This window comes from Ctenopharyngodon idella, chromosome 23, assembly GCF_019924925.1.
Source record: "Ctenopharyngodon idella isolate HZGC_01 chromosome 23, HZGC01, whole genome shotgun sequence".
NCBI lineage: Eukaryota > Metazoa > Chordata > Actinopteri > Cypriniformes > Xenocyprididae > Ctenopharyngodon > Ctenopharyngodon idella.
Genome location: NC_067242.1, coordinates 8,626,856 through 8,639,543, shown reverse-complemented (window position 1 = coordinate 8,639,543; position 12,688 = coordinate 8,626,856). Strand labels below are relative to the sequence as shown.

The following is a 12,688-nucleotide window of genomic DNA, read 5'->3' as shown; positions in this document are numbered from 1 at the left end:
ATAAAATAAAATAAAAAAAAATATTTTTTATAAAAAAAAATATATTAAAAAAAAAATTATCTTACTTTACTCTAGTTGATTTCATAGTTTATTAAATAACAATGTAATTATTATACATAATAAATATTATTTATCACTATGATTTAATTATTATAATAATTTAGTGTATTTAGCATTTATTTAAATATGTCCCAATAAAAGTCTGGTTCCCAATCTCAATCCTTCCTTATCTACCTGACTATTTTCCTTATTTTCCTTGCCACAGTTGCCTTTGGTTTTCTCACTATTTTTCTGTAAAGACTTCGATTTATTCTAATAATACATGTGCATTACACAGAACTGGGAAGTTTAATAATAACCATCCACTCTTTCATGACAATTTCCTATTTCGTCATCATTTTCTATGTTTATGCTATTAAACAGCCTCATAAAAACTGTATATAGCAGTTGTTTATGTCATTATAGGGATCACACACAATCATGTGATGAATACAACACAGTTTCCTCGTTTTCTTTCGATCTGGAATTCTTATTGGTTAAAGCTCCTCAGAGGCCATTGAGCCAGTCTCGTGATTGGTCGTATGCCTCCCCATTGACACACATTGCTTCCTGCTCACGCGAAGGAAATCAATAGTAGAAAAGTTTAAAGTTTTCACCTACATCTGTAGCACCGATGCAACTGATGTCACAGAACTCAAAATGAGACTCTGTCACCGCAGCGCATTGCTCGCGCTTTTCTTCGCTACGTTGTTGCAGTCGGTCTGCAGCGACTTTGAGACTCTCGCGCATCTCAGAGCGAAAGCGAGCGATAAAACTCAGTCCAGAGCTGTGGTGGACCTGCTCAGGCGACTGCTGGGCGACAGAGCTCGGGATTTCATCGTGTCAGTCAACAGGACTCTGTCCAATGACACTTTAGACGTGTGTGAGCTGCGATCCGCGAAAAACAACAAGATCATAGCAGTGGGCAGCACGGGAGTCGCGGTGGCCACCGGGATATACAACTATCTGAAATACTTCTGCAACTGCCATGTGTCCTGGTCTGGAGACCAGTTAAATCTCCCCCGACCCCTGCCTCCTCTCACCGGCGTCCTGCGCATCAGCACACCGCACAGGTGAGATGTTGAAGCAAATTCAAAAGAAAATCAAATTTCTTATTGAACTTACAGCTTTATACAATATAATATTATATTATATATTTTATTATAGAAACTTTATATTGATTAGTATTTTCAGTGATTCGAGATAAATCATTAGTAAAAAAGTTTTATAAAAATATTTTATAGTTTCAAAATATATAAAACACAGTTTAAAATTAATTATTTTTATGCATTATTTATTATTATTATTATTATTTATTTTTCACTGACTCATACATGACATCATATATAAAGAATGCCACAGATAAATGACATCACAGTGCAACTAAATGATGTCACAGTAGAGGTGATAATTATGATGTGATTTTATTGTTTGACAACAGACCGATCGCTAGGTAAACACTCTCTAGTTTTCTATCATAGATTAATAACTTTTAATAATGCAAGTTAATGAAGCTCTGGAGAATTTTTTTTAAACCTAAATGGTCCTTAGCATTTACATATTTATAATTTATTGTCACGTTTATCTTATGCATGCATTTTAATTCTTAAATCTGTCTATATTCTGCACATTTCTGCACATTAGGGACTGAAGCTCAGTTCCAACTATTCCTGACTTTCACATTCACTTTTCGCCTCGTTTCTTGCCACCTTCCATACTTGGACTACAACAAAAATTAGATATTACTGAAATTTCCCAATTTTTGTTTTCATACCTCTTTATGCCAGTTCTAAATATACCGGCAGTATTTTCACATACATTTTTTGCTTTAATTTTCTTGTGAATTTTGTGTAAAATGTTTTCATTTTAAATATTTATAGTAGCCTATCATTTGAAATATATTTAAATATTTTATATTTATACAATTTTTATTTTAATTTGAGAAATAATCAGGTATTGAAAAAATCCATATTTCTCAACCACAATTGATATACTGTATATTCCATAAAATAGTTGCAAAGGACTGACATTTAATGTAGCCAAAGTCCCTTTAAGACGAGTCATTTCACTCGGCGGCCATTTTTGAAACGCCTTTCGGACATGCAAGTACAGTATCTTATCTCTTTGAATGGGGAAACATCAAATTCTCCAAAACTTTTCGCCAAGCTTATGATTAAATTTCATATTTGAAATCACCAATGAAATCTGATAAATTTTGTTTCTAAAAGCTCAAATCATGACAAAAAAACTGCATTTTTCAGGCTGGACCAAGCTAATATGCATAGGGGAGAGTGGGGTAAGATGAGCCATTTTTTACTTATGTGGTCCTCAAGATAAGGGAAAATGAGGCAGAAGTACAATGAAAGTATTTAAAGTAATTTCAGGATGTTTCCTATCATTTTAAATGATCAGAATACATCTATGACAAAGGGTTCTAAAAATATGGCTTCTTATAAAAAAGTGTTCCTCTGGCTCAATTTACCCCAGGTGGGTGTAAACTGACCATCTAACTGAATCTGAATCAAACCCATGTGAAATTTTAAAGATAATGTACCTATTTTAAAAACTAATTTAATAATCACATTTCCTTTTACAAATATTCTTTGTTAAATTATTATACAAATATTTCTTTTTTTTTTAAGCTAACTTAAACAACATAAAACCAACCAAATGAAGTTGAAATTTCAGTATGTTTAATTGTTTGCATTTCTGAAACAATATGTTGAACACCAAAGTTGTAACCTTCCCATAAACAGACTAAACAGAGAGTTTGTTGAGTAAAATTAAATAAAAACTAAATAAGAATGAATAAATGTCACTGAAACTAATAAACATTTTAGTCAAAAGGTTCTTGACATGGTAGTTTTTCTACAATGTCGACCATGTTAGGCCATTAGAGACTACAGGTGGAAAGATATATATGATTAAACATCCTCTGGTTCGTATCAGAGAAGGATTTGGTGTACTTGTACACTATTCCTATCAAATAAACTCGAAAATAAAGATAAACTAAACCAGTTGCATAAAATTACATTGAAATGACACCAGTTTATACTTCAGATTTAACTTAAATTCAGTGCCTTATCGTGGGGTAAGTTAAAACGCTGGCTCGATTTACCCCACAGCATTTGGCTCACTTTGCCCCATAGCTGCCATTTTAGGAAAAGCTAGCTAACTTACCAATTCAGAATAATATTAAGCTAAATGACTTGCATGGTTTTATACGTTGCTAAATCACCAATATTCATCATAAATAGTTTTAGACCTGGACAAATTTGCTTTGATGAAACAGCCATTACATCTGTTATGTTAAAATTTTACTTTGAAAAGCCAAAAACAGTTTTTAAAGTAAATAAGCGACTTCCACTCCTCCCATGTGCTTCTCCTTTTCACAGTCTGGCAGAAATGATGGGTGGTTCTAAAATATATGGTCACATGACAATAAAATGGTACGATTGCCAAGATACCCCACTCTCCCCTACGCAGTCCTATGCGTGCGTCTCAGAACACTGACTGTTTCTATAGCAACCGGAGCTTCTAAAGGCCGGAACACACCAAGCCGACGGTCGGCCGTCAGGCAGTTTTTGTTCGTCGGCCGACTAAGTTTTCTCAGTGTGTTCCGCACCATTGGCTGAAGTTGGTCCTCGTCGGCTTTTTTTCGGCCGATTCGAAATGTTGAATCGGCGTCGGAGCTCGTCGGGCCATCTGATCATTCTGATTGGCCATTCAGCTACTGCCACCTGTTGGTACGGAAATGCATTTCATCTTGCGCAGGCGCAGAATGACGTGCTACTTGGCCGTCGGGTGTCGAGCGTCGGTTTGGTGTGTCAGGGAAACTTTGGACACAGACACTGCCGACGTGAGCCAACCCCGCAGTCTGCTTTTGTCGCCACTAGTTCGTCGGCGTCGGCTTGGTGTGTTCCGGCCTTAACGGCGGCTGCAGTGACGCGATGACTTTACCAATCAGCGATTGGCTCTTTTACTTTGAAGGCGGGAATTATTCCGCCATATTGCGCGTTGTACTTTCTCCCATTCATACAGTGCACAGTCTTTCTGTAAATAAAGTCTTTGTTGTAGCACAGATATCAAACAAAATACTAGTAACTAGTATCACTATTTTTCTCAATGTGATTAATCCAAACTATTTAATGTATTTTGTAATGTAATGGAGTTCAGATTTGTGCAACTAAAACCATAACTTGCTGACTAATACACACTTTATTAGCTGTCTAGGTAAGATTGCCTAGGTCTTTTCTTTGTTCATTTTGTTGTTTGTGTTTTTGCAGGCAACTTGTTACTCCATGAGCAGTTGTTTTTGTTTCTTTCTACATGTTCCCATGTAGATCCAATCAGGACAGCCTCCACTTTGTTGTGTGTGTGATTTGCAGGCCATTGAGAAAAAAATGCAGCATTGTTGATAGTTCTCTCTGCTATTGTTTTGTAGTAGCCAGACCTTTTTTGTTGTCTGATTGTGTGTTTGTCTTGTTAGCTCTGCATGAGCAGGCCTGTACTATGTGACTCTCAGAGACGCCAGCGAACAGTTATTTCCACACAATGTGAATATGACGTTATGAATGAGGTCATGTTCCTTACAGCTCAGAAACAGTAAATAGCATTGCCAAGTATGTCACAACTAGGAGATAACAATCATTGAGCTGTGCCAGCAAATCTGTGGAGAACCTATTTCAGCAAATTCATCTATTTTAGTGTTTGTGTAACTCTAGGTTCAGGTACTATCAGAATGTGTGTACCCAGAGTTACTCCTCCGTGTGGTGGGATTGGCCAAGATGGCAAAGGGAGATTGATTGGATGGCACTGAATGGCATAAATCTTCCATTGGCATTCACTGGACAGGAGGTGCTATGGCTAGAGGTGAGAGTATTTAATTCAAAAATTCAGTTTTATAAATGTATATGGTGTACATGCACTTACATGTACTTACAGTGTACTTACTTAAGAAAGTACTGGGTAATATAAGGTAACTACATGTGTTAAGGTTCAGTTTAGGGGTAGGTTCGGGGTTAGCACCTAGTTATTACCCAGTTATTGCAATTACTGTAATAAGTACATAGTATGTTGGGGAACAGGACTGTAACATAAAGTATATTTTCAGAGTATTGTGTTTTATATTTGCCTGTTTTCTTTTCCTGATGTACTGTAGGTTTATCAGTCTCTCGGTCTGAACCAGACTGAGATGGATCGCTTCTTCACAGGTCCAGCTTTTCTAGCGTGGAACCGCATGGGAAACCTGTTTCAGTGGGGAGGACCACTTCCTCAGTCTTGGCATGTCAAACAGCTCAGCCTGCAGGTACTGAGTTGTCTTTTGATAAAATAAAGTTCCTGGGAAAAAAAAGATGTGGAGAGATGTGGAGTTCAGAGTTAGTTTTATACCATATATCATACTATATACGAAAGTAATATACAAAGAAAATAATGTAAATTAATAATAGTAATACTATTGACAACATATAAGAACGCTCAATAAAATTATGAATACTTGAATCAGGGGGAGCGGGAGGTCATTTCTTAATTTTTAATTATATAACTGAGTGAATGCCTCATAAATGGGCTGTAACTGGACAGTTTATTAAACTTCAATTCCAATCCAAAGATATCTGAGTTAGGATTTTCACCTGGTGAATGATAAAACTGGCAAAATCCAAGCCTTTCATTAAGGGTTGGACTTGAGCCATGTCTAGCAGAGGTGTAAAGAGTGCCTGAAAACCATACTTGACTAAAAGTACAGATGATACCTTACCTTACAATTCCAATACGAATTGAGTAAAAGTCGATCAGAAGAGTGTCTGATTTTAACAGTACTTAATTTTTTAACTCGTACTTAATGTAGGCTCAACACCTCAGAGACATGCCAGTGAAAAACAAGAAACAGTTGATTTGTCAGGGGATCAAACACATGTTTATTTTCTAAAATCAAAATAAAACTGCAAAATTGCAATAAATCAAGGTCGACACTACAGCCTCTTAAACACTCAAGTCTCAGTCAAGCTCAAAAAGGGAACAAGCCAATAATAAACAAGCCAATAGGATAAACCAATATCCTTCTAACAGGTCTCTTCAAAATAATGTATAAAATAATGTTAAGTAAAAATGAATTGTCAAAGCCTACTTGCACTGGACGTGCTGGTTTCAGCCTCATCACCGGCTGCTGCCACGTCCTCATATATATATATATATCACCTACGATTCACAACTACCTGCTAATGCACTCGCATTCGCGTAAAGTACCCTTGTTGGGTGAGTAAGGGCAAAGCGCACAAGTTATAGTACCTTCAATGCCCTGTAGATGGCGATATATCTCTTCTTTTGTAGCAGATAAACTGCTGCAGAAAAAGTTAGGTGCCTTGAAAAATATAACGTGTTGCATTATTCATCACAAATGTATTGGAGTAAAGAGTGCATATACTTAGGGCTGGGTAAAAAATATTGATTTCTCGATTTTAATCGATTATTATTTTTACGAACCAATATCGATTCATAAATCCCAAGAATCGATTAGTCTAGTCTGTTTTTTAGTTGATGAATGAACAGAACATGTAGCGCGCCTCCCATCCAATAAATCACAATAATCTTTGTGCTTTGTTCCTTTTGATATGAAGCAAAGTCTCAGATTTCATATCACGTCCATCTTATGAGATTCAAAAAATAAATACCGTTTTGGCGCTGTTAAATGTGTCGTGACAGATCGCTTTAGCGCCTCAGTTAAAGAGAAGCGACAGCACGGAGCACATGTGAACATCCTCTCCTCAGCTTTAATACCAGTTACAGCGCGAAATAAACATGAATAAACATCTGAAGGTATGTTTAAAGATACAGTACAACTTACCGAAATCCGTATCATGTCACATGAAATAACTCAATCAGTGTTTCAACCGCGGAAAGACGTCAATAAAACAGCTTGTAAACAATGTCACGTAACGTCACATTTACCTCAGAAAAACATATTCAGTGACCATAAACTCATTAGTCAGCTAGAAAATGAACTCTAGAGAGGAGCTTTCTGATAAATATATGCACCGTTACATATTCATTATAATTTTTAATGTTCTTCAATATTTAATGCATGTTTGAATAAATCAGTTATGACAGCCACGATTTAAATGTTTATATTTAAAAAAAAAAAAAACGAACTGGAGTAGAAATATGATTATGTAATTCTTTATTATTATAAAAAAACATAATTGAGTGTAATTTAAGTTTGTATATAAATAAGTTAATTTTAACCTTCAATATTATAGTAATGTAGTACCAACTCCCATGTGTAAGTTAGTTTACAGCATTAGTTGAGAGATTTTTCCAAAATACATCCAAAATAATCAATATTGAATCGAATCGAAATCGGAATCTAACGAAATTGCAAGCATGTGAATAGAAATCGATCGAATTGTGAAAATTGTGTCAATACCCAGCCCTACATACACTTATTCAAAAATGTAGTCAAGTAGAAAGTAAAAGTTGCTAATATCTTTGATATTCAGTAAAAGTACAAAGTAGCCAAAAAGATACTTAAGTACAGTAACTAATTACATTTTCTCAAATACTTTACACCGCTGATATCTAGAGGCCAGAATATCCGAGCCACATCTTGAGGCCTTCATAGAGACTTGTGGGTAGCAATCATACAAAAAGCTTTATCGAGTTGCTAAAAACCACTCAGAACACCCGATTAACTGCAGAGCAAACCATTCCAACCACCCACAACACCCTAGCATTATGATGACAACTTTTGCATAGGCAAGCACCATCAGAAAATGTAAAAATCTAGTTGCATATGGTCGTGCATTAAAAATTATTTTAAACATTGTACCTTTTATTCCTGCAGCTTAAAATCTTGGAGCGTATGAGATCTTTTGGGATGATTCCTGTATTGCCTGCTTTTTCAGGGATCGTACCTGAAGGTATTACCAGGTAATATTCCTAAAAATGTGTCTTTCTCACATTTTTCAGAGTGTAGGTTTCAGATCTTGAAATTCAAAGTGGTTTTGGTTGTTGTGTAAATTTTTTTTACGGCTGTTAGAATTCCTTAATCTTGTTTAAGATATTTCTTTGGATAATGTAAATACGTTACATGAAATAAGTCATAGTATAAGAAGAAGGTTTTTTAGTAATTTCAAATCAAGGTATGATCAAGTTGTTTTTACTAGGTGCCGCTTCAGTCTTCGAGATTCACACAACGTTATTTATTGAAACTGTTTTTAATATATATAGATTAGACATTTTTATTCACAGATATGTTTAACTGATGTATTTAAAAAGTATCACCTGAAGTTTTGTCTTGTATTCATCTTAAGTCTTATTTAGCTTTTTGTTAATTGTATGATTTTTGCGTTCACTTTGTTCTCACCATGAAGATAGCCATGTTATTTGGCATTAAAAAATAATATATAATTTTTTCTTTGGATATGGCCAGTGCAATGAAAATGTGTAAAGAACATATCTGTTTAGCAGATATGTGATAGTGAAGACAGAAATAATCACATTTAGCAATGTCCTCTAGGTTGTTTCCCCAAGCAAACGTGACAAAGCTGAGCCCCTGGAGCCATTTTAACTGTACCTACTCCTGCGCCTATGTGCTGGACCCACGCGACCCGCTCTTCCAGCGAATAGGAAGGCTTTTTTTGACCCAGGTCATCACGGAGTTTGGAACAGACCACATTTACAACACAGACACCTTTAATGAGATGATCCCAGCCTCTTCTGACCCCACGTACCTGGCGTCTATCAGCCGTGCCGTTTTCAGTACTATGACTTCAGGTAACTATGACATTTTGCACCAACAAGTGTTTGGTGTCGAAAACAATTAAAGTGGTATTGGCCTTGTTGTTGAAGTTGCTAATTATTTTTTGGCACATCAGATTGCATTTGCTTTAAAACCCACAACTGACCCGTTTATTTTCTGGGGCACAGTTGGGTTTCCCAACCATGTGATGAGTTGAGAAATGGCGCCCTCACAACTGCTTACACAGATGCGTCAATTACTTATTCTCTCCTATTTGCTCTCTCTCTCTCTCTGGCAGTGGACCCTCAAGCAATTTGGCTGATGCAGGGCTGGCTATTTATCAGTGACCCTTCGTTCTGGAAACCAGACCAGGTCAAGGCCTTGTTACATGGCGTCCCCCTGGGGCGCATGATTGTCCTGGATCTCTTTGCTGAATCCATGCCTGTCTACTCTTCCACAAACTCCTTCTACGGCCAGCCGTTTATCTGGTGCATGCTGCACAACTTTGGAGGGAATAGCGGTCTGTTTGGGACGGTGGAGAGCATTAACTCCGGCCCCTTCAATGCCATCCGCTTCCCGAATTCAACCCTAGTGGGTTTGGGTTTGACTCCTGAAGGCATCGAACAGAATCCAGTTGTTTATGAACTCATGAGCGAGCTGGCCTGGCGCAAAGAACCCGTCAACCTTTCCAAGTGGGTATCGCTGTACGCCTTGCGGCGCTACGGTAGCATGGATGAGAACCTGCCGGTGGCCTGGCAACTCTTGTTTCATAGCGTGTACAACTGCACTCTTCCACAATACAAGAACCACAACCGGAGTCCTTTGGTGCATCGGCCGTCCATGCACATGCAAACAGACATTTGGTATGAACCGGCTGACCTCTACAAGGCATGGAAGCTTCTGTTCGAGGCCTCGTCAGGGTTAGTCACTCTGGAAACCTTCCGGTATGATCTTGTGGACGTCACGCGACAAGCTCTTCAGCTTCTTACAACGGAATTCTACAAGGAAATACGGAATGCTTTCCAGGTAAACACAAACTTAATGTTTATGGTTGATATTGATGATATAGTGAACTAGTCCTACTAGATTACAAGTTTTGTGCACGTTTTCTGCAGTCCAAATCAGAGTACAGTTGTTCCAAGTCAAACGCTCTTTACAAAAAAAGGTAAAACAACGATGTCGGACGATTTTAAAGTTGGAGGAGCAAATGAGATGGAGATTTTCGTCCTACCGCGGTACTTCCGCCTACATCACGCGTGACCTTTCCAACGTGATTACATAATGTGTAGCACATCACAGAGCAGTGCAAGATGAGCATTTGTGGTTAAAACGCATATAAATTTTCATTTTTTTTAGAAAACGACAGATTTGACTAGATAAGACCCTTATTCCTCGTCTGGGATCGTGTAGAGCCCTTTGAAGCTGCACCGAAACTGCAATTTGGACCTTCAACCCGTTGTACCCCAGTGAAGTCCACTATATGGAGAAAAACCCTGGAATGTTTTCCTCAAAAACCTTTTTTTTTGGTATATAAGCTAATATAGTGCATATATTTAGTGAGAGTTAATTTTTCTAGTGATCTAACATGCTGTGGACACTAAATGACTTGCCTGAGGTAAATGTAATGCTACATGAGATATTATTCTCAAGCTGTTTTATTGATGGCTTTCCGCAGTTGAAACACTGAGAGATTACGTGTAAACATGTCTGTGCATAGATCGTCTGTTCTTGTTCTTCTGTGCTTTTTCTTGTTGTGGTGGTTAGCAAACAGCGTTGCATTACCGCGTGCACCCCCTTCTGGATTGGAGTGTGGATCGTCTGTGACTGACTGTATTTGTCATCTGACTATGCACCGAACCGTGACATCCGTACCTTGATGGTTCAGGATAAATACATGTACAGTTACACTCCTACTTTGTGTATATATATATATATATATATATATATAATATACACACACACACAAAAATTCGTAAAAACAGGCACAATGTACTGTAATAATTTAACGAAATTTTCCGTATTTATTTTTTACAGGTGTTTTACCTGTATTTAGAATTTTGCACTTCATTGAGTTATGTTTTAGGGTTAACGGAAATGTCCGTAAAATGATTGGATAATGAGCTGCCAATACCTTTTCTGTTATTTTACAGATTTATTTTTGATTGGGTAGATCATTTGAACGTGCTCCTCCCGAACTTTGTTAATAGAACATCATTTTTGGGTTCTGTACTGTGGTGCGCTTCCAGTTCACATGACAGCTTCACATTACCAATTTTCCATGTGAATCATGCTCTGTTTCGAACCTACACTGCCAGTGGGAAAGCCCCATAGTGTGTGCAAAATTACAGTTTTGAAATATTATTTTCTTTGTATGATTCTCAGGCCCAAAAGCTTCCTGACCTCCTGACCGCTGGTGGCGTGCTTGTCTACGATCTCTTACCTGAACTGGACCGCCTCCTTTCCAGCAACGAACACTTCCTTTTGGGGGTGTGGCTTGAGCAGGCTCAGTCCCAAGGTGTGGACGAGCACGAGGCACAGCTGTATGATATAAATGCACGAAATCAGATCACCCTATGGGGACCCAATGGGGAAATCCTGGACTACGCCAGCAAGGAGTGGGGTGGTCTAGTGGAAGACTATTATTTACAGCGCTGGGGCTTGTTTGTCAATACGCTAGTGGAGTGTCTGGACAGAGGAAGACCTTTCAAACAGGATGTGTTCAACCAGGCCGTGTTCCAGGTTGAGAAAGGGTTTGTCTACAACCAGAGAAAATATCCGTCCAAACCACTAGGCAACACATATGACATTGTACGACGGATCTTCCTCAAATACTACCCATATGCACTGAAAAGCCTAAAATGAAGAGAACTTAATCTACATAAACTTACCATAAAACATTTAGGGATCAAACTGAAATGGTGGCCAACAATGGTCAAAACACCAGCTTGCATTTTATTTATCTTTTTACTTTCTTTTAAAATGATGCCCAAACTATTATGAGAGACATTCTAAGAAGTCTTGTAGAAACTTCTGATTGCTTTATATATCAGATACTGAGGTTGAATGTGTTTTTGCAAAAGCACAATGCCACTGAGAATGTCAGCAGCACAGCTACCATTTTAATTGTTGAATTTTTAGGCCTGAAACGAATTATGTTCAAGTATGCGATCTAGTTAGCTCAGTTTTGCACAACCTTCTTAATGCAACACAAGTACACTTTGCATTCTCATTGAGGGGTGCGATAGCGGGCATTAGCAATGGCAAGGAAGAAACTGCAGAAAATCTTGCTGAGAAAATTAGTTATTTCTATCGCCCCCTTGAGGACTGTTGTCAATGTTCTGGTAATGGGTTGGCCAAGCATTTGTATCTGTGTTTGTGTATTTGCATAGAGTATGTTTCTGGCCTTAGTCTTACCACTGTGCTAGTACAGAAAAATGTTGTGCATTTTTTTTCAGGTTTCTGATGACATTTCAGGTTTTTATGTGTCAAATATACTGTATATACTTAATCTATTTTGTCACCCCTAGAAATTGTGGACATGAAGACATTGTTGTAACTTTGCTGCTTTGTAATATTAAAAGAAACTGGGTCATTCCTCCCGGCTAGATCTGCCAGACAACACACTGCTACAGAAGTTGGCTAACATTGTTTGTTGTGTTTTTTCAATTATAAAATAGATGCACAAATATCTTTGAAATGAGTCTGTGAAGCATTCTTCCGATTGATTTTAACTGTTTTAGGAGCTTGTTGTTACTCACAGACAGATAGTCACTAAGACCTTATTAGAAATTGCTGAAATTGAAAAGTTATTTTTGTATTTTTGTCAAATAAAATCTGTACTTTTAATATTTTTTAGTAGTCTGTCATAAATAGCTACAGTAATAATATTATTATTATATAGAATTACTCTTA

The 12,688-nt window shown here is 37.4% G+C and overlaps 1 protein-coding gene across 1 annotated transcript; it reads left to right on the top strand.

Moving 5' to 3' along the window:
* The first annotated feature begins 558 nt into the window (after positions 1 to 558).
* On the top strand, positions 559 to 12,626 carry naglu (N-acetylglucosaminidase, alpha). The gene is made up of 7 exons (XM_051882081.1): positions 559 to 1,112; positions 4,764 to 4,911; positions 5,201 to 5,347; positions 7,880 to 7,965; positions 8,555 to 8,811; positions 9,075 to 9,802; positions 11,159 to 12,626. The coding sequence occupies exons 1-7, from the start codon at positions 700 to 702 to the stop codon at positions 11,636 to 11,638; spliced, it is 2,259 nt and encodes a 752-aa protein (XP_051738041.1). The 5' UTR covers positions 559 to 699; the 3' UTR covers positions 11,639 to 12,626.
* Positions 12,627 to 12,688: the final 62 nt, after the last annotated feature.

Coding starts and splice junctions, on each gene's coding strand:
- naglu (XM_051882081.1), top strand. CDS start 700: ATGAGACTCTGTCACCGCAGCGCATTGCTCGCGCTTTTCTTCGCTACG. Junction 1,113..4,763: donor CGCATCAGCACACCGCACAG/GTGAGATGTTGA, acceptor GTGTAACTCTAG/GTTCAGGTACTATCAGAATG. Junction 9,803..11,158: donor AAATACGGAATGCTTTCCAG/GTAAACACAAAC, acceptor TATGATTCTCAG/GCCCAAAAGCTTCCTGACCT.